We start from the raw sequence: 21,924 nt of genomic DNA on the forward strand, positions 1-21,924 counted from the left end.
ATATTCAAACCGTTGGATATTCGATTTCGCCAAGAAGGTTTGTCCGGATTCCGCCCTGGCACAGAAGATCTACCGCGCCGCATCCCGTCACGATAACGTGAACGAAACACCTTTTTCGATGGTGGAGTTCTCACTTGCTCTCTTGTCGTGTAACAATAAAGCTCCAGGGCCAGACAGAATCAAATTCAACTTGTTGAAGAATCTGCCAGACTCTGCCAAGAGACGCTTGTTGAACTTATTTAATAAGTTTCTTGAGGCTAACATTGTCCCACACGATTGGAGGCAAGTGAAGGTCATCGCCATCCAAAAACCAGGAAAACCAGCCTCCGACCACAATTCGTATCGACCGATCGCAATGCTATCTTGTATCCGGAAGTTGTTCGAGAAAATGATCCTATCCCGCCTCGACAATTGGGTCGAAGCAAATGGCTTACTGTCAGATACACAATTTGGCTTTCGCAAAGGCAAAGGGACGAACGATTGTCTTGCGTTGCTCTCAACTGAAATTCAAATGGCCTATGCTAGCAAAGAGCAGATGGCATCAGTGTTCCTAGATATTAAGGGGGCTTTTGATTCAGTTTCGATCAACATTCTTTCAGAGAAGCTGCACCAGCATGGTCTTTCAGCGACTTTAAACAACTTTTTACTAAACTTGTTGTCGGAAAAGCACATGCATTTTTCGCATGGTGACTTATCGACATCACGATTTAGCTACATGGGCCTTCCCCAGGGCTCATGTCTAAGCCCGCTGTTATACAATTTCTACGTCAACGACATTGATGAATGTCTTGACAATTCCTGCACGTTAAGGCAACTTGCAGACGATGGCGTGGTGTCTGTTACGGGACCCAAAGCTGTCGATCTACAAGGACCATTACAGAATACCCTGGACAATTTGTCTGCTTGGGCTATTAAGCTGGGTATCGAATTCTCCACGGAGAAAACTGAGCTAGTTGTATTTTCAAGGAAGCGTGAACCAGCACAACTACAGCTTCTATTAATGGGTCAAACTATCGCTCAGGTCTTCACAGTAAAATATCTTGGGGTCTGGTTCGACTCGAAAGGTACTTGGGGATGCCATATTCGGTATCTGAAACAGAAATGCCAACAAAGGATCAACTTTCTTCGTACAATAACCGGAACATGGTGGGGTGCCCACCCAGGAGACCTAATTAGGTTGTATCAAACAACGATACTGTCGGTAATGGAATACGGATGCTTCTGCTTTCGCTCCGCCGCGAACATACATTTCATCAAACTCGAAAGAATTCAGTATCGTTGTTTGCGTATCGCCTTAGGGTGCATGCAGTCGACCCATACGATGAGTCTCGAAGTGCTGTCGGGCGTTCTCCCGTTGAAAAATCGATTTTGGGAACTCTCATATCGATTGCTCATTCGATGCGATATCTTGAACCCGGTCGTGATTGAAAATTTCGAAAGGCTTGTTGAGCTCAATTCTCAGACCCGTTTCATGTCCCTGTACTTTGACTACATGGCGCAGAATATTAACCCTTCTTCTTACAATCCCAACCGTGTGCATTTCATAAATACTTCTGAATCTACTGTTTTCTTCGACACATCCATGAAAGACGAGATTAGTGGAATTCCGGACCACATACGCCCACAAGTGGTTCCAAACATTTTTTATAATAAATTCCGAGAAGTCGACTGTTCTAAGATGTTCTATACTGACGGATCAAACCTCGAAGGATCCACTGGCTTCGGTATTTTCAATCAAAAGTTCACCGCCTCCTACAAACTCAGTGACCCTGCTTCAGTTTACGCCGCAGAACTAGCTGCCATTCAGTATACCCTTGGAGTCATTGAAACATTACCCGCAGACCATTACTTCATCGTTTCGGATAGCCTCAGTTCCATTGACGCTATTCGCTCGATGAAACAAGGCAAGCACTCCTCGTATTTTTTGGGGAAAATACGGGAGCTACTGAGTGCTTTATCTGACAACTCTTTCCAGATTACCTTGGTATGGGTCCCTTCTCATTGCTCCATTCCGGGCAATGAGAAGGCAGACTCCTTAGCTAAGGTGGGTGCCTTAGAAGGAGACGTTTACGAAAGACCAATTTGCTTCAGCGAATTTTTCAGTATTACTCATCAGAGAACCCTCGAAAGTTGGCAAACTTCGTGGAGCAGTGGAGAGCTGGGAAGGTGGCTACATTCGATAGTCCTCAAGGTATCGACGAAACCTTGGTTCAAGGGGATGGATGTGGGTCGTGACTTCATTCGTGTGATGTCCCGACTCATGGCAAACCATTACACGCTGGATGCACATCTCCGGCGTATTGGGCTCGTGGATAGTGGTATCTGCGCTTGTGGCGACGGCTATCACGACATCGAGCACATTGTCTGGGCGTGCACCGAGTACAGTTCCGCTAGGTCTCGGCTAATGGATACCCTGCGGGCCCGAGGAAGACCAACCAACGTCCCGGTTCGAGATGTGCTGGCAAGCCGCGATGTTCTCTATATGTCCCTTATATACACCTTTGTGAAAACCATCAATATACAAGTTTAACTGCCCCTTCTTATTTTCCTTATTATTCTCAGAACCCTCTTCCACCTGTATCAAAGCATCTGTATCGAATGAGCCAACAAACACGGGACCTACGGCACGAACATAACACGCTTCACTCGAAATGTAGCCGATCCACATCTGAGCCGTACTACGAAATCGTCTGGAAAAACCCCTGCCATCTTGAGGAGGACCACCCGGCGTCCCAGTACATGATTCCCCTGATGAAGGCCACCCGAGTTTGTAATCCATCCGTTGATCTCACGATGCCTGAAACTGAAATAATTTTCTCTCCCTGCCATCTTTGTCTACCCTCCCTCCCCTGACTCTTATACCCAGAAGTAACACCCCTACCCCCCCCCCCCCCCAATATCATCACGAAGCATTTAGCTCTTCTTGTCTCTTCTAGTTTTAACTATTATATTATATAATCTCGTTGAAATTGCCCAACTCTACTACCCACAAAAATAACTATAATTACGAATCTTTACAAAATTCAATCATGCCCTCTAGTTATTCCTAGTTTTAAGTTAGTCGTAAAAAATTGTCCCCCTTAATTAAACATTATTTGCTCCAATAATCTCACTGATAAAAATGTCAAACCATATTGCCAAAAAAACCTAATGACCCCCCTAATCTTACGAAAACAATATTATCCCCTTGTGTAGATATATAAGATAGCTATAAAATCGCATTAGTTTCATTTTTAAAAAAATCAATATGTAATCCCCTAGTTTTAAGCAATTTAAAATGTAAAACAAAACAAAATTGGCACCTTTAAGCTAACGCAACGTGCCTTATCAAATAAACGATTTGAATAAAAAAAAAAAAAGTGTTAAATGTTGACAAAAAACGTGGTTTTTCTAGGTTATTTTTGAGTCTATCTATCTATCTATCTATCTTTCTGTGTATATATAAATGTATGTATATGATTTATGGATTCCCAAACGGCTTCACCGATTGTAGGCATTTGTTACGGAGTGTGTTTGTATGCTATTGGCTGGGGAATATCTGCCCGCCAGATGGCGCTTCGGGACAAATTGTGTTTTCCTCTTATTTCATTCAAATTCGCAGCAACGCGCGATGGGTATTAGCTATCCCAAGTAACAATTTTGGTTATATTGAAGTTGTATAGCGTTTAATAAAACTAATATTTAAAACCTCCCGTGCCAACCTGATGGTTTTATGTACCTCCTACAGACTGCTATAAACCCATGTTACGACAAATTGGCCCAGTTTTATTGTAATCAGTGGAACTTGTCATGCAAACTATCATAGGAGTAATAGTTTTATTACAAATCTATTTTACTCTTGACGAATTTCGCGCTAACTCGAACAAATGTTGGCAGCACCCTCTCAGATTTCAATGAAACTTTCTGTACATGAGAACTTTATCAAAAAAAGCCACTTTGCATATTTTGTTTTTCCAAAAATGATCTAGACTGTCTTTTGAAAAGGACCAATCTTTTTTACCATTTTTTTTTCAAATTTCTATAGTCTAAAAATGACAAATCCTACAAAAAAATATTGTAGGAGTGATAGAAATATTGAAATATTGAAAAAATTCTTCATTGACTCCTACACTGAAAAAAATCGATTTTAAAAATTTAAAGTTTTTTTCTCACTGTCCTACTCTATTCATGAAATGGGTCAAAGATCAAGTTTTCTGGTGGGTAGCAACGATATTCAAATAAGCAATCAATCACACGTTTATTTTCGATAAGTATAGTTTAATAAATAAAGCAGAAGAGAAAAGACGCGCGAGGTTATTAACTTTATGTTGAAATGATCCAATCCAGATTTAATCACCAAAGCATCCACAGTCATGCAATGCCAGATTGGAGCAATCCGACCTCAATTACATACCCGGCTGCAGATAAGAATTGATAAAAAACATTTTCCATAAAAACGTTGGATGACTCATCGTCTGTGTTCGGCAACGCTTCCCCAATGTTGTTTACCAATGCTTGCTGCGATGGGCGCGGGCAACATGTGCTCGAAAATATATCTATACGCGAATTAGATAACAAGCTTCTATAGTATTCAACAGGGCGAAATTGTCATTTCAGCCGGAGTCCGGAAAATCCTGGTTTTGGCAAAGTTTTTCGGGTTGATGTGAAAGAAAACGGCAACGATTGTCTATCATTGTTCGCGATGTTGGTTGTGGTGGTGCATACGAGTACGGATCCCTCGGTAACTCAGCCATAAATCGAACTGCGGAGGGACAGACCAAATGATTGATGGGACTAACGTGTCCATAGGGAATCGATTCCGATGTGGTGCTAGCCGAAATAATGAAAGTATTCGTTCATGGTAGTCTATAAATTAAAATCTACTGCATGACAATGATGATTACTAGCGATATCACAGATTGAACACTTTGCGACAATTTACTGCGATTCGAATTTTTATGCCTGATCACCTCTCACGTGGACTCTGACCCCTGATTGGTGTGTATCTGCTCTGATCGGTGCACGTTTATTCACTGTTTCAGGGGAAGGCGTGAGGCCGTGGAGATAAAATAAATACTGCATTACGATAACACTGTTTAGAATGATGGTCTAAGTGTTTATGAAGTATTATCATCATAGATGTAAGTAGGCTTTATATCTAGGGGAGGTTGTAGTCCTGCTGTTTTCGAGAAGTTATTTTAAGGCTTTGAATTCCATATCATAATTTACTGGACTCTACGGTAAAACCTGTAAAAATATCTATTTAAAAATTAAGGTGCCACGGATCAAACTTTCAGTGTGAAGATATTTTATACCAAAGTAATGTTTTTTCTGGATAATACCTTCGTTAACATAACAAATACAAGAGATACAAAAAAAGTCTTCAGCAAAGTTTCTTCATATTATAAACTCAATAGTTTTGGCCTTATGCCCTCGTTTGGCAACACGAATTTCTAATATTGAAACGTGATTGTTGTATGTTGTCTCAATTTGAACACTCGGTGTGTTGCGATGGTGGCCATACCTTTGCTTATTGAGTTCTTATCTTATCAATCGACGAATTTGGCTCGCCGGAAAGTGTCTCGATAGATATGAGCAGCTAATGCAATTCACGTTTCAAAGGAGTTTAGTCACATTCGAATGTTTAACTTGAAGAGTTTAGCGTTTAAAATTTTACTAATTCATTCCGGTTCAAACAATGGCAATCGCGTCACTTCGTCGAAATGAGACGTGCGTATCAATTTTAATGCGAAATACACTCTTGTTAATATATTTTTATTTTTTATCATCCCAAAAAAAAAAAAACAGAAGCCGAGCATTCCGTCCGGGCACAACTCGAAAGTACCGTAAGCGGGCCATCCTAAAGAACGGAGAGTGCAACATTTCAACCTCCAAAGTGTCCCAGCAGCGGTTGCGTTTCCTGCAGGATATCTTCACCACCCTGGTGGATGCCCAGTGGCGCTGGACGTTGCTGGTGTTTGCCTTCAGCTTCGTCGGTTCCTGGCTGTTCTTCGCGGTGATCTGGTGGTTGATTGCCTTTACACACGGCGACCTCGAGGAGTTACATCTGCCGGATAATCAAGGTAGCTATGAGTTTTTTTTTCTCGAGAATTAATAAACACTTTTGACAGTTCAAGGTAGAAGACATCATTATCGGTTTAAATTTCATTTTTTTCAGCCGAAACCGGTTGGAATCCGTGCGTGTACAACATCCGCTCGTTCACCTCCTGCTTCCTGTTCTCGATCGAAACGCAGCACACGATCGGTTACGGTGTGCGAACGACGACGGAGGAATGCCCGGAGGCGATTTTCATCATGTGCTTCCAGTCGATCTACGGCGTCATGATACAGGCCTTCATGGTTGGCATTGTGTTTGCCAAGATGACCCGACCGAAGCATCGAACGCAGACGTTGCTGTTCTCGAAACATGCCGTGATCTGTCAGCGCGATGGAGAGTTGTGCTTCATGTTCCGGGTTGGTGATATGCGCAAGAGTCACATTATCGGGGCGAATGTGAGGGCGCAATTGATTCGGACCAAGACCACTAAGGAAGGCGAGGTGTTGATGCAGTACCAGTCCGAACTGGAGGTCGGGGTTGACGGTGGTGCTTCTGATATGTTCTTCATCTGGCCCCAGGTGGTGGTTCATAAAATCAATTCGGATTCACCGTTGTACAACATGTCGGCAACGGATTTGCTGCAGGATCGGTTCGAGGTTGTTGTTATCTTGGAGGGTACGGTGGAGTCGACGGGACAGTCGACCCAAGCCAGATCGAGTTATGTCAACTCGGAGATACTGTGGGGACATCGATTTGAGCCGGTGGTTTTCTATAACAAGGAAATTCAAGGCTATGAAATCAACTACAGTAAGTTCGACGAGACGCAGCAGGTGGATACGCCCCTTTGCTCGGCACGTGAGTTGGCCGAATTCTACAAGATTCAGGACGACTACAAAAGCAATGGTGAGTAGAGCAATGGGATGAAATTATTTGTTCAATTGGTTGGGTGCAGTGTTGCCAGATGTGCTGTGTGTTTCTTTGGTAGTAACAAGTGATTGGCTATTGATGTGACGTTTTCTTTGTCGAGGGTTTTGTGCATTGAGTTTTGCGGTCACATGCAACGGAAACGAAATTAGAATTGCATACTTAGCAAACTGATTATGTACCACCAAAAATGGTACTAGTTTCGGTTTTTTCTGTTTCTGTTGCATGTAACCTAGCTTTTTCAGCTTTTATATTTTGTCAAGTTTTGCTGTCAATGATTGTCGTCAATTACATCTGTGAACGATTTTGTGGGAGCGATTTATACGCTTATTTATCAGATTGGATTCTTGAGGTCAAGATTGATATCAAGAGTATAAAGAAAACAATCCGCCATGTTGCATTTACGCGATGACAACTATAAGCTATATAAGCTATCTATTCTCTGAGCTACTTGATGGCTGATGGAGTGATCGTTACTAGATGCAACATTCTGAACATCATCATTTTGCTCTATTTCTCACTAAGGAGAAAATTGATTAAAACTTCGTCTCATCAGTATCGTGCAGCCGACTTGCTGGCAACCAAATATGTTAAAAGAATCCCACAAAAACGACAGGCCCCGAACGATGGAAAATGAAAAATGGAGAATGGAGAATGGAAAATTCAAAATCTCGAAAATTAGAAATCTCAAAATCTTGAAATCTCATAATCTCAAAATCTTAACAATTCGAAAATTCAAAAATTTTAAAATTCAAAAATTTAAGAATTCAAAATTCGAAAATTTGAACATTCGAAAATTAGAAAAATTCGAGAATTCAAACATTCGAACATTGGAACATTCCAGCATTCGAACATTTGAACATTTGAACATTCGAAAATTCGAAAATTCGAAAATTCGAAAATTCGAAAATTCGAAAATTCAAAAATTCGATGCTGCGAAAAATCGAAACTTCAAACTTTCGAGTATTCGAAGAATTGTGAATTCGAAAATTCGAATATTCAAAATTCGAATATTCGACAATTCGAACATTCAAAAACTCAAACATTCGAAAAATCGAAAATTCAGTATTGCGAAAATTCGAAAGCTCGAAAATTCAAAAATTCAAAATTTCGAGAATTTTAAAATTCGTAAATTTGAAAATTCGTGAATTCGAACATTCGAACATTCGAACATTCGAACATTCGAACATTCGAACATTCGAACATTCGAACATTCGAACATTCGAACATTCGAACATTCGAACATTCGAACATTCGAACATTCGAACATTCGAACATTCGAATATTCGAACATTTGAACATTCGAACATTCGAACATTAGAATATTCGAACATTCGAACATTCGAACATTCGAACATTCGAACATTCGAACATTCGAACATTCGAACATTCGAACATTCGAACATTCGAACATTCGAACATTCGAACATTCGAGCATTCGAGCATTCGAACATTCGAACATTCGAACATTCGAACATTCGAGCATTCGAACATTCGAACATTCGAACATTCGAACATTCGAACATTCGAACATTCGAACATTCGAACATTCGAACATTCGAACATTCGAACATTCGAACATTCGAACATTCGAACATTCGAACATTCGAACATTCGAACATTCGAACATTCGAACATTCGAACATTCGAACATTCGAACATTCGAACACTCGAACATTCGAACATTCGAACATTCGAACATTTGAACATTCGAATATTCGAATATTCGAACATTCGAACATTCGAACATTCGAACATTCAAACATTCGAACATTCGAACATTCGAACATTCAAACATTCGAACATTCGAACATTCGAACATTCGAACATTCGAACATTCGAACATTCGAACATTCGAACATTCGAACATTCGAACATTCGAACATTCGAACATTCGAACATTCGAACATTCGAACATTCGAACATTCGAACATTCGAACATTCGAACATTCGAACATTCGAACATTCGAACATTCGAACATTCGAACATTCGAACATTCGAACATTCGAACATTCGAACATTCGAACATTCGAACATTCGAATATTCGAATATTCGAACATTCGAACATTCGAACATTCGAACATTCGAACATTCGAACATTCGAACATTCGAACATTCGAACATTCGAACATTCGAACATTCGAACATTCGAACATTCGAAAATTTGAAATTTGAACATTTGAACATTTGAACATTTGAACATTTGAACATTCGAACATTCGAAAATTCAAAAATTCGAAAATTCGAAAATTCAAAAATTCGAAAATTAGAAAATTCGAAAATTCGAAAATTCGAAAATTAGAATTAGAAAATTCGAAAATTCGAAAATTCGAAGATTCAAAAATTCGAAAATTCGAAAATACGAAAGTTCGAAAATTCAAAAATTCTATGTTGCCAAAAATCGAAACTTAAAAATTTCCAGTGCGAAAATTCGAAAGCTCGAAAATTCAAAATTTCGAGAATTTTAAAATTCGTAAATTTGAAAATACGTGAATTCGAACATTCGAATATTTGAATATTCGAACATTCGAACATTCGAACATTCGAACATTCGAACATTCGAACATTCGAACATTCGAACATTCGAACATTCGAACATTCGAACATTCGAACATTCGAACATTCGAACATTCGAACATTCGAACATTCGAACATTCGAACATTCGAACATTCGAACATTCGAACATTCGAACATTCGAACATTCGAACATTCGAACATTCGAACATTCGAACATTCGAACATTCGAACATTCGAACATTCGAACATTCGAACATTCGAACATTTGAACATTCGAACATTCCAAACAATTTTCCAATTTTCCAATTTTCCAATTTTCCAATTTTCCAATTTTCCAATTTTCCAATTTTCCAATTTTCCAATTTTCCAATTTTCCAATTTTCCAATTTTCCAATTTTCCAATTTTCCAATTTTCCAATTTTCCAATTTTCCAATTTTCCAATTTTCCAATTTTCCAATTTTCCAATTTTCCAATTTTCCAATTTTCCAATTTTCCAATTTTCCAATTTTCCAATTTTCCAATTTTCCAATTTTCCAATTTTCCAATTTTCCAATTTTCCAATTTTCCAATTTTCCAATTTTCCAATTTTCCAATTTTCCAATTTTCCAATTTTCCAATTTTCCAATTTTCCAATTTTCCAATTTTCCAATTTTCCAATTTTCCAATTTTCCAATTTTCCAATTTTCCAATTTTCCAATTTTCCAATTTTCCAATTTTCCAATTTTCCAATTTTCCAATTTTCCAATTTTCCAATTTTCCAATTTTCCAATTTTCCAATTTTCCAATTTTCCAATTTTCCAATTTTCCAATTTTCCAATTTTCCAATTTTCCAATTTTCCAATTTTCCAATTTTCCAATTTTCCAATTTTCCAATTTTCCAATTTTCCAATTTTCCAATTTTCCAATTTTCCAATTTTCCAATTTTCCAATTTTCCAATTTTCCAATTTTCCAATTTTCCAATTTTCCAATTTTCCAATTTTCCAATTTTCCAATTTTCCAATTTTCCAATTTTCCAATTTTCCAATTTTCCAATTTTCCAATTTTCCAATTTTCCAATTTTCCAATTTTCCAATTTTCCAATTTTCCAATTTTCCAATTTTCCAATTTTCCAATTTTCCAATTTTCCAATTTTCCAATTTTCCAATTTTCCAATTTTCCAATTTTCCAATTTTCCAATTTTCCAATTTTCCAATTTTCCAATTTTCCAATTTTCCAATTTTCCAATTTTCCAATTTTCCAATTTTCCAATTTTCCAATTTTCCAATTTTCCAATTTTCCAATTTTCCAATTTTCCAATTTTCCAATTTTCCAATTTTCCAATTTTCCAATTTTCCAATTTTCCAATTTTCCAATTTTCCAATTTTCCAATTTTCCAATTTTCCAATTTTCCAATTTTCCAATTTTCCAATTTTCCAATTTTCCAATTTTCCAATTTTCCAATTTTCCAATTTTCCAATTTTCCAATTTTCCAATTTTCCAATTTTCCAATTTTCCAATTTTCCAATTTTCCAATTTTCCAATTTTCCAATTTTCCAATTTTCCAATTTTCCAATTTTCCAATTTTCCAATTTTCCAATTTTCCAATTTTCCAATTTTCCAATTTTCCAATTTTCCAATTTTCCAATTTTCCAATTTTCCAATTTTCCAATTTTCCAATTTTCCAATTTTCCAATTTTCCAATTTTCCAATTTTCCAATTTTCCAATTTTCCAATTTTCCAATTTTCCAATTTTCCAATTTTCCAATTTTCCAATTTTCCAATTTTCCAATTTTCCAATTTTCCAATTTTCCAATTTTCCAATTTTCCAATTTTCCAATTTTCCAATTTTCCAATTTTCCAATTTTCCAATTTTCCAATTTTCCAATTTTCCAATTTTCCAATTTTCCAATTTTCCAATTTTCCAATTTTCCAATTTTCCAATTTTCCAATTTTCCAATTTTCCAATTTTCCAATTTTCCAATTTTCCAATTTTCCAATTTTCCAATTTTCCAATTTTCCAATTTTCCAATTTTCCAATTTTCCAATTTTCCAATTTTCCAATTTTCCAATTTTCCAATTTTCCAATTTTCCAATTTTCCAATTTTCCAATTTTCCAATTTTCCAATTTTCCAATTTTCCAATTTTCCAATTTTCCAATTTTCCAATTTTCCAATTTTCAATTTTCCAATTTTCCAATTTTCCAATTTTCCAATTTTCCAATTTTCCAATTTTCCAATTTTCCAATTTTCCAATTTTCCAATTTTCCAATTTTCCAATTTTCCAATTTTCCAATTTTCCAATTTTCCAATTTTCCAATTTTCCAATTTTCCAATTTTCCAATTTTCCAATTTTCCAATTTTCCAATTTTCCAATTTTCCAATTTTCCAATTTTCCAATTTTCCAATTTTCCAATTTTCCAATTTTCCAATTTTCCAATTTTCCAATTTTCCAATTTTCCAATTTTCCAATTTTCCAATTTTCCAATTTTCCAATTTTCCAATTTTCCAATTTTCCAATTTTCCAATTTTCCAATTTTCCAATTTTCCAATTTTCCAATTTTCCAATTTTCCAATTTTCCAATTTTCCAATTTTCCAATTTTCCAATTTTCCAATTTTCCAATTTTCCAATTTTCCAATTTTCCAATTTTCCAATTTTCCAATTTTCCAATTTTCCAATTTTCCAATTTTCCAATTTTCCAATTTTCCAATTTTCCAATATTCCAATTTTCCAATTTTCCAATTTTCCAATTTTCCAATTTTCCAATTTTCCAATTTTCCAATTTTCCAATTTTCCAATTTTCCAATTTTCCAATTTTCCAATTTTCCAATTTTCCAATTTTCCAATTTTCCAATTTTCCAATTTTCCAATTTTCCAATTTTCCAATTTTCCAATTTTCCAATTTTCCAAAATTTGAAAATATGAAAATTTGAAATTTTGAAAATTTGAAAATTTGAAAATTTGAAAATTTGAAAATTTGAAAATTTGAAAATTTGAAAATTTGAAAATTTGAAAATTTGAAAATTTGAAAATTTGAAAATTTGAAAATTTGAAAATTTGAAAATTTGAAAATTTGAAAATTTGAAAATTTGAAAATTTGAAAATTTGAAAATTTGAAAATTTGAAAATTTGAAAATTTGAAAATTTGAAAATTTGAAAATTTGAAAATTTGAAAATTTGAAAATTTGAAAATTTGAAAATTTGAAAATTTGAAAATTTGAAAATTTGAAAATTTGAAAATTTGAAAATTTGAAAATTTGAAAATTTGAAAATTTGAAAATTTGAAAATTTGAAGATTCGAAGATTCGAAGATTCGAAGATTCGAAGATTCGAAGATTCGAAGATTCGAAGATTCGAAGATTCGAAGATTCGAAGATTCGAAGATTCGAAGATTCGAAGATTCGAAGATTCGAAGATTCGAAGATTCGAAGATTCGAAGATTCGAATATTCGAAGATTCGAAGAATCGAAGAATCGAAGATTCGAAGATTCGAAGATTCGAAGATTCGAAGATTAGAAGATTCGAAGATTCGAAGATTCGAAGATTCGAAGATTCGAAGATCAGAAGATCAGAAGATTCGAAAGTTCGAAAATTCAAAAATTTGAAAAGTCGAAAAGTCGATGATTCGAAAATTCGAAAATTCGATTTTTGGCTAGCTTTAGAAAATGTGAAAATATTTTTAAACTGGAAGATAAGCTAAGCATTCGAATGTTTATCACAACGTCGAACAAAAAATCTATCATCGAACTATATATTAAAAATTATTCAGTAAAATTTAATGGTGTCAATTGTACTTATATTTTAAAATCTTTCAATATACTGATACGTACATTTGCTATGAGTCTGGCAACACCAAAATTTAACATTGCATGGGACAGAACCGTCCTCGTTCGAATAAACGAACAATTGCAACGCCTACTAAAATGTGTTTTGGTTATTGCTTTTTTCTCTCTTCCCATTTGTATCGTTTTAGCGGAGGACACAATTCAAATGCCTGCTTAGATTTGTTTCGTTTTAGCGTACCCAACCGTATCGTCCTATTTGTATATCGATCATTCCAAGCCAAACGGAACAGCCAGCTTCCATCGATCATTCTCCTCTGCTTCATTATACTACTTGTAGCCTAAAGCAAACAAAAACAAAAAACAAAACAAGTATAATAAGTCACCATCGCTTACCCATTCCCAAGCCTGCCGTGCATTGCAAGCCTCAAGAATCTCATAATATTTCTCATTACTCGAAGTAAGTCATCCGATGGTGGGTTATGGTGCATCAAAAAACTATGAACCAAACTAAGAAATAACTTTTTTTCTTCGTCTGAATCAACAGACCATCTCGACAACATCTCCTCGAAGACGCTGCTGGAACAGCGCTGGCAGTACAAATACCGCTCGCTGATGGACACCCTCAGCCAATCGGTCAACCTCGAGGACGAAACTGGATCCTTGCGACTCAGCAGGCACCCATCTAATCGATCCTATCTTACGATCCAGAATGTCCCCCGGAGGCACCGATCCTATGTGCAGCTGGAGAACAACCTGCGCAATCTGTTCGATTCAGTGCCGCCACCGGCGAAACGTGCCCCTTCCGCTTCCGTTCCGCTTTCCTCTTCCTCCACCACACAGCCTGTTCCTGCACCTGCACCAACTCAAGCCCCTGTTTCAGGGGAATGTGGAGAACCTCCGAGATATTCTCCTCCACCGCCGGCGATCTGCGACGGCGTGTTTACTTTCGGAAGCAATCGCAATCGGAGCGGTTCGACGAGGAGTCGGTCCAGCAACTAGCGGCCGCTGAGCACGAGAAATGAGATCTTTGCTTTTAGTTTTGTTTAGGTTTTATTCTGAGGTAGAATATCGAATCCTAGCATTAGGCAGGTAGGTAGTAACCAATTTGATTACCAACGGTAGGCTGTAAGATTAGTTAGGAATGAATGAGTATTATTTTAAGGATGAAGATGAAAGAAATATTAAAACCAGTGATATTTTATCCGACGACGACTGTTGAACACGTTGAAAATATTGTTTCGGAAGCATAGCATTTTGTTGTGGAAAGAAAGTCAATGGAAGATGGTTTTCTGATGACAGAAACGGAAGAATAGTTCAAACATTGTTTGGGTGATTTAAATTTCAATTCAAAAACTCGTAACCATAAATTTACCATTTATTTAATATTTACAATTAAAGAATACACTTTTAAAATATGCCGAGCGGTTTGGTAAACCCTATCCATGCCTTCGAACAACACTATTTAAGTGCAGCATGCAGGCGCTTGGCCTGCTTTCGACATTAGCGCCTAAATTTATTCTTTTACGTTCCCTTTCAGCAAACCGAGCTCTTATCTGTTCCGCCAATGCTTTCGTAATTTTCATTGCTGTTGCTGTGTTTAAGCCAACTGGCAGAAACTGATCGGTCCCCGAGTGATTCCTTTGAACATACGTTACCATTTACTGTGACGTTTGAGGCCGCTGCTACCGCCGCCGCCGCCGTTGGTGGCTGATGCTGCAATTCGTAAGCGGCTCCATCAAGTGTCAGTCGATGTTGACTTTTCTCATCGTCCACCTGGAAGCGATGCAGTTTTTCTACTAGACTACCGTATTCGAAGGATCGTTTGTCGACGAGATTTTCTGTTGAATATTAATGTGAATCAGGATATTTGTTTTCTTTTAATTCACCTATTTTACGATTCTCACCATGACTGCTGTAGTTGGCTCCCTCCATCAGTTCCTTTGCTGAGCAGCAGGGCGTCTCCACCGGAACAGGTTCATCAAATTTCTCCAGATTAATTTCATAGGTTTGCCTCTGCTTGTTATAGAATAGAATCGGTTCGAATCGGTATCCCCACAAAATCTCACTGCTCAAATAACTGGATCGGGCCTGGGTCGTCTGACCGGTCGATTCGATTGTCCCTTCCAGAATCACCACGATCTCAAACTTTTCCTGCAGCAGCTCCAGCGCAGTCAACCCGTACAGGGGCGAATCGGCGTGTATCCGATGGACCACGATTTGCGGCCATATGAAAAACATGTCCGAACCGCACCCATCAACTCCAACCTCCAGCTCGATCTGATACTGAGCCATCAGTTCTCCTTCCCGAGTCATTTTACCACGAATGAGCTGAGCCCGAATGTTCGCACCGATGATGTGACTTTTGCGCATGTCTCCAACCCGGAACATCAAACACAGTTCACCATCGCGCATCGAAATCACCGCCTGCTTGGAGAAGAGTAGCGTCTGCGAACGGCTCTTCGGGCGAGTCATTTTGGCGAAGATTATTCCGGCCAGCAGAGCCTGAATCATTACTCCGTGCACCGACTGCAGGGTCATGACAAATATGGCCTCTGGACATTCTTCGGTGGTGGCTCTGTTTCCGTACCCGATGGTGTGCTGTGTTTCAAGAGAAAACAGGAAACAGGACGCAAAACTGTAAATGCTGGTGACGCAGGGCTTCCAACCGATAGAGCCTGAAAATTTGAAAGTGATTAAATTCGACTTTTATTCTAAAGCAGACGTTCCAAAACCTTGATTATGCGGCAGACGTTGCTCATCCAGATCTCCGTGGGCGTACGCGATGAACCAGTACAGAAGAGCGAAGAATAGCCACGAACAGACGAATCCGAGGGCGAATACCATCAACGTGTAGCGCCAACGAGCATCTACCAGCGTTGTGAACATGTCCTGTAGGAAGCGAATGTGCCTCCGGGAACCCTTGATCGGGGCGATGTTACAGTAACCATTCTTGAAGACCGCCCTCCTGTGAAGACGATGGGCAAACACGCTCGGCCGGTAGGCACCGGCTCTGGGTAGGGACGAGAAATTAAACTTTAGTAATTAATTTGAACTGATTTTTCAAGTTGAAAATTTAAATTTAAAACAAAATTGTAACTCATTCTAGATTTATCTGGATTCAAAACAATGCCACTGACGTAGCAGAGCGCGTGTCTGTCTGTCACTGACTACGACGACACCACCCGACCAGATCGTCGTCGTTGTAAATCAAAGCAAGCTACGACAGACGGCTGTCTGTTTACTCATTCATGTGACAGGCGTAGTTTTCAATTTGGTTATTCCGTTGCAATTTTCAATTTTCGTTTAGCGTCAGTGAAAAATACCTTCTACTGGGCGACCGTGGAGTGCTGGAACCGAGTGCTGCTAGTCCGGGACTGCTCCGTGCAACCGTGGTCAGAGGTGTGTAAATCGATGGCGACAATTTAACGGAACGAGGACTTCCGAGTAACAGCAGATTGCTTTCGTCGACGGAGGTTTGATCCCGATTGAACGAGCCCTTATCGATGTTGATCCGCGGGAGAGTCACATTTTTACACCGGTTAGTATACATATTTTGTAGTTAGTTAGCGCACGGAAGATCCGCGCGCGTTGGGCACTTGAGTGGAACTACTGCAAGTACTTTGAAATATCTAACGGGTTGAACGAGCAGCTAGTCTATTTGCCGTGGGATTAAAGCACCTCGGATAGGTGGGTAAATAAACACCGTCGCACCGTGCGTTGGTAAGCTAGATTAGTTCGTCACCTGTCCACGACAGATTCTACGCTGTGCTTCGCACAGGGCAGATAATTTTAAATGTTTTAAGATTTGCAGTTGGTCCAATTAAAGCAAGGTCACATCTAATGTTTTGTTCTCAAACATCGTCATGAGATGGGGTCAACAAAATGTTGAATTTATTCGTATATCACTGTCAATCACATTGTTTCCGATTCGGGAATGACATCGAAAAGAATTCAATTAACAAACGCAGGACGCTGCCATTGAGATTCGTCCGCCATAGTTTCCTCTTTACGCTTTCCACTTCTTTACCATCCGAGAAACTGAAATCAAAACAGCGAAATCAAGAATCAGACAATTTCGAATTTCTGTCTTATTTTTATTAATTAAAACCGCATCAATTAAAATGTTGAAGTATTTTAGGACCTGTCCCATTCGGCGGTCCGACGATCGGCGACCGACGTTCGGCGACCGACGACGGTCCAATTGCTTTCGATTCGGAAGACAATTTTTGGAATTTCGAAGTGCGGGTTAATGGAAATAATGCACCTCCCTTCGTCGTCAATTTAAGTTCAACCCAATACCTGGTGGAATGAAAACTGGTTCACAGTTATGTAAAATGGGATGATGATTGAACGAAACCAGACAATTTCCTTGTGTAAGAATGGGTTTTTTCTGCGTTGGTCATTTACGTAAACATTGTGGATCATACTATCGAATCATACTGCGCCCACAACTAGTTTACCACTATAAAAATATTTACCATAAACTGAATATGGATTTATTCATAGATTTACAGGCAAAATAATGTTCACGTTTGATTCTACAAATTATGTAATCCCGTTGGCTTGTGATGGTGAACTTCAGCCTACAGTTTTTATGCTTATAGATTTGCAGAGTGAAACTCTCAGATTCTGGTGGTGTCTCTAGAATATGGCGACCTGACGGCGCATGCTTTCGGTCGTGGACGACACATTGATGGATTCTTGGAAAATCTGTCTGATTTTGGCAGCAGTACTAGCTTTTGTCGTTTCCGTTTTTCAGATAAGTACCCACACATAGAAGTTTTTGGTGCACCTTCCTTAATCTGAGCGTGAATGCCGCTCGCAAAGCGACGTCGTGGCTTCAATCCGGTCCGTACGCTTTTTTCTGCTTCAAACATTTTTTCCTGTTACGAGTTCCTCGTTGTACTCTACCGTTATGGTAAAAGTGGTCATATTGTTGGTACAAGCTCCGGGAAGATCCCTTCAACAGTAAGCTTTTGTTGGTCAGGATAGGCTGTTATTGATTTTTGTCTATCGGAGTTCCAGTTCCGGAGTTACGGGTTGATGAGTTAGGTCATGAAGTTCAATTCCATATAAAATGGTACTATGTCCTACAATTTCTTAAAATGGGTGCAAATGGCATGAATTTTTCATGTCAATATCAATAATGACTAACCAAAGTCGCTTTGAGCATATTATGGTTCATGAAGCCATATAAGATGGAACTGAAAATTGTTCACAGGGGGGAAAAGAATATTACCAAATTTCATATTTCTATGAATTGCATAAAATGTCTAGATTTGATGAAATATTTTTTTTTAGAGTAATGTTTGTGCAATATAACTCACCACCATCCGCTATATTCGTACACGCTTTCGGTTTCTTTTTTGTTTGAATTTGTTTACATGAACGTTTATGGCTAGGTTACATAATTTTTGAAACTTGTTTGTAAATAAAAATGTAGGGCTTATGTTGGCTGGCATTCTGCTTTTGCTGCTGAAAACTATTGCTGAATTCGTAATTCAGCAAGCGGCGGTGGTGGAAACGTGGATAACCTCGAAAATGGCGAGGTCACAGTCCCGAAAGAGCTCCGTTGTGACCGTTGTTTTGTGCGCGAAAAACCCAGTCGGCGTGTGAAAAACCCTATCCCGCGGGTGGAAAAAAAACCAGCTCGCGCAGGAGTTTGTGGAATGAATTCTCGCGAAAGTACTGGCTGGTCGAAGTGGAAGTTAACCCATTCCGCATGTGTTAGGGTATGGAAGAATATATATTAGGTTTAGTTATTATAAAGCTCAGAATAAAATTGTACAGCTGTAGGAAGTAGACATACAAATAAACCTCGCATATCGGTTACCACATCTGGCGACGAGGAGAATTCGGATTGCAAGTAGGTATGAATAAAATAAAATAAATAGATGAAAAAGACCGGAACCGCTGCTTTTCGCAGAGAACAAGACGTGGGCCGCCTCAAATCATTACGTTTTTTAGCCGACTAGATATAAAAGATGCGTTTCATCAAGTCGAGCTGGAAGAATCATCCCGTTACATTACGGCCTTTATCTGTCATAAAGGTTTATTTATATATAAACGGCTGATGTTTGGTGTTTCATGCGCTCCTGAAATGTTCCAGAAGATTATGGAACAGATTTTGGCTGGTTGTGAGAACACTTAAGTCTTCGGAAAGGATGAGGAAGAGCACGATGAGACTTAAAAGAAAGTTCTTGCAGTTCGCAAAAGCCGTAATATCCTGCTGAATCAGGATAAGTGTATCTTTAAAACTCAGAAGATTGAATTCATTGGTCATTCAATTTCTTCTGAAGGAATCTGCCTTTCGGATAACAAAATTGAAGCATTGCGTAAATTTCGTGAACCCAAAGCTTCAGAAGAGGTAAGAAGTTTTCTGGGTCTTGTAAATTGTGTTGGGAAGTTTCTTCCAGATCTCGGAACCATTACAGCATCTTTGCGACAGCTGATTTACAAAAGCAGAAAATTTAATTGGAAACAATAACACACTATTTTGAAAAATTAAAGCAAATGATCACCGATGCGAAAACGCTTTCTTTCTCCGACAACACTTTGCGTAATAGAGTTATTGCAGACGTTTCTTCTGTTGCCCTTGGAGTAGTTCTCAAGTATGGCCGATGATGATTATCATATCGTATGTTATGCTAGCAAGAGCTTAACCCACACCGAAAAGCGATACTGCCAAACAGAGAAAGAGGCATTACATTCTGAATCTATGAATATCACGCTAGTATAATTTCCTGTTTACGTAACAACTTGAAAGCGTTTCAATAAACCATACGTAGGAAAATTTGACACCATATCTCATCAATCATTCAAGCGTTTGATAAAAGTTGAATTGCGTGACGTTACAACGCAAAGTGTATCTTGTTCTAACTTTAGTCCGGATATCCAATAAGAGAAATTGTAGGCTTTTTAGAAAAGAATCCGAAAAATAAATTTGAACAAAATTTTAGTTCTTTAATTAAATTAAAATTGGGCATTTTTGTGACGTTACAACGCAGAAACAATCAAAACTTCTTCAAGAAGTATTAGTGGTCAAATCAAGAAACAAATCTTTCTAGTTTTACTGCTCTACACTCAACAACGAATAAATTTCTTTAAACAGATAAAAATTTCAATAATAGTTTCATGAAATAGAACTTTTCTTAGAAGTCAATAATTCAGGAGCCATTTCCGTGAAATTTGACTTACTTTTCGATATATTTTTCAACTATTTGTCGAAATGTTGATGGTTAGATTCTATAACTTTTCAATGGTTTTAACACTACCGAATTTAGGAAAAAATATTGTGATACCAAAATAAGACAAAACAAAAACGTCATTCTGGTGTACAAGCCCGCGGAATGTGTCATATATATATATATATATATATATATATATATATATATATATATATATATATATATATATATATATATATATATATATATATATATATATATATATATATATATATATATATATATATATATATATATATATATATATATATATATATATATATATATATATATATATATATATATATATATATATATATATATATATATATATATATATATATATATATATATATATATATATATATATATATATATATATATATATATATATATAAGTAATACTCTGATGTGTCAGAGTTTTATAAAAAAAAATATTTATTCACTTATGATCGTTATGTTACAACTCACAGCTAAGACTAATTTAATTTTTCTATCAACTGCCTCTTATAAACTATGTTTAACCTAGTCAGCAATACCAAGTCTGATCCAGTATCGTCCGATGTCCACGTTGTCCACGTTGGCCGCTTCCACGTTGGCATCGCGCGTGGCATTCAGCTGGCTCAGCATATCAGCGTTGCACCGATCGTTTGGATCGATTATGATCGGTCAGCGGATATGGTTGCGATGTCTGCTCTAGCTTCGGAAGGTTTCCTCGTAACGTCTCCCTCCTCAAGCATCAAGCGTCCTCGGTTGATTTTTCAGGAGTTCGAATCTCGGTATCGGAATGACTCGTGGTTTGTTTCTCTCTGTTTTCTCTTCGGTTGTCTCTGCAGTTGGTTCGGTTGCTGTGTCTTCTAGTTGGGTTGTTGAAAACGATTCTGGAGACCTGTCAACTGTATGTTTTCCCGAATGTGGTTTTCTTCTATAGAGATAAGTGGAGAAACAAAGAATTGTTAGTACCAGGAGGATAGAGCCTCCTAATGTTACCCTGTTTTGTGTTTGGTGCAGTGATAGGTAGATTTCGCTGACTTCTTCCAAGTTGTGGATTCTGGTCATAACGTTTTCCTCTTCGCTGGTTATATTGCTTGCGATCTGAAGGTTTTTGCTGTATATTGGTATGAGATAATTGTCTTTATGGATTAGTTCCGGCTTCCCGTAGAATGTTAAATTGTTTATTTTGATTGTGCAATTTTCTATTTCGATCAGCGTTGTTCCTGCAATTACTTTAGGTCCTCCGCATGAGTCAGACACTTCAATGTCGATGTTGGTGTCTATTAGGATGATACCTTTTAAGATTTCTTTGATTTGTGTGGTCTCTCTGACTCGAGAGACTGTGCATTTTGGGGCTTGATGTACAAGAAGGTTGAAGATGCATTCGTCTTCTAATGGAGAATTGTTACTGCAAATATCGCATTTTGTTGTTTGCGAGTATATGTGGTTTCTGTGTTTG

At 37.8% G+C, this 21,924-nt stretch overlaps 2 protein-coding genes across 13 annotated transcripts in view; one reads left to right on the plus strand and one right to left on the minus strand.

Annotated features, from left to right (window-relative positions):
• The window catches only part of LOC131685580 (G protein-activated inward rectifier potassium channel 3-like), a 91,199-nt gene extending 76,721 nt beyond the window's left edge, over positions 1 to 14,478 (plus strand). For 9 of the 12 annotated variants that reach the window (XM_058969418.1, XM_058969419.1, XM_058969417.1 and 6 more), the window contains 3 exons: positions 5,788 to 6,062; positions 6,158 to 6,940; positions 13,790 to 14,478. In XM_058969418.1, the coding sequence (XP_058825401.1) occupies positions 5,788 to 6,062; positions 6,158 to 6,940; positions 13,790 to 14,244 (1,513 nt within the window). In that variant the 3' untranslated portion in view covers positions 14,245 to 14,478. Of the gene's footprint in view, positions 1 to 5,603; positions 5,710 to 5,787; positions 6,063 to 6,157; positions 6,941 to 13,433; positions 13,718 to 13,789 lie in introns of those variants that run through there. The other 3 variants (XR_009304842.1, XR_009304841.1, XM_058969422.1) reach the window with 3 other exon arrangements.
• Positions 14,479 to 14,770: 292 nt separating this feature from the next.
• On the minus strand, positions 14,771 to 16,837 carry LOC131685581 (ATP-sensitive inward rectifier potassium channel 11-like). Its single transcript, XM_058969423.1, has 4 exons — positions 16,569 to 16,837; positions 15,978 to 16,255; positions 15,150 to 15,920; positions 14,771 to 15,083 (listed from the first exon to the last, which is right to left on the minus strand). Exons 1-4 carry the CDS (start codon positions 16,793 to 16,795, stop codon positions 14,779 to 14,781), a joined length of 1,581 nt encoding a protein of 526 aa, XP_058825406.1. The 5' UTR covers positions 16,796 to 16,837; the 3' UTR covers positions 14,771 to 14,778.
• Between the last annotated feature and the right edge of the window lie 5,087 nt (positions 16,838 to 21,924).

Source organism: Topomyia yanbarensis, chromosome 2, assembly GCF_030247195.1.
Source record: "Topomyia yanbarensis strain Yona2022 chromosome 2, ASM3024719v1, whole genome shotgun sequence".
NCBI lineage: Eukaryota > Metazoa > Arthropoda > Insecta > Diptera > Culicidae > Topomyia > Topomyia yanbarensis.

Coding starts and splice junctions, on each gene's coding strand:
- LOC131685581 (XM_058969423.1), bottom strand. CDS start 16,795: ATGTATACTAACCGGTGTAAAAATGTGACTCTCCCGCGGATCAACATC. Junction 16,256..16,568: donor CCACGGTCGCCCAGTAGAAG/GTATTTTTCACT, acceptor GTCCCTACCCAG/AGCCGGTGCCTACCGGCCGA. Junction 15,921..15,977: donor ACGTCTGCCGCATAATCAAG/GTTTTGGAACGT, acceptor TCAAATTTTCAG/GCTCTATCGGTTGGAAGCCC.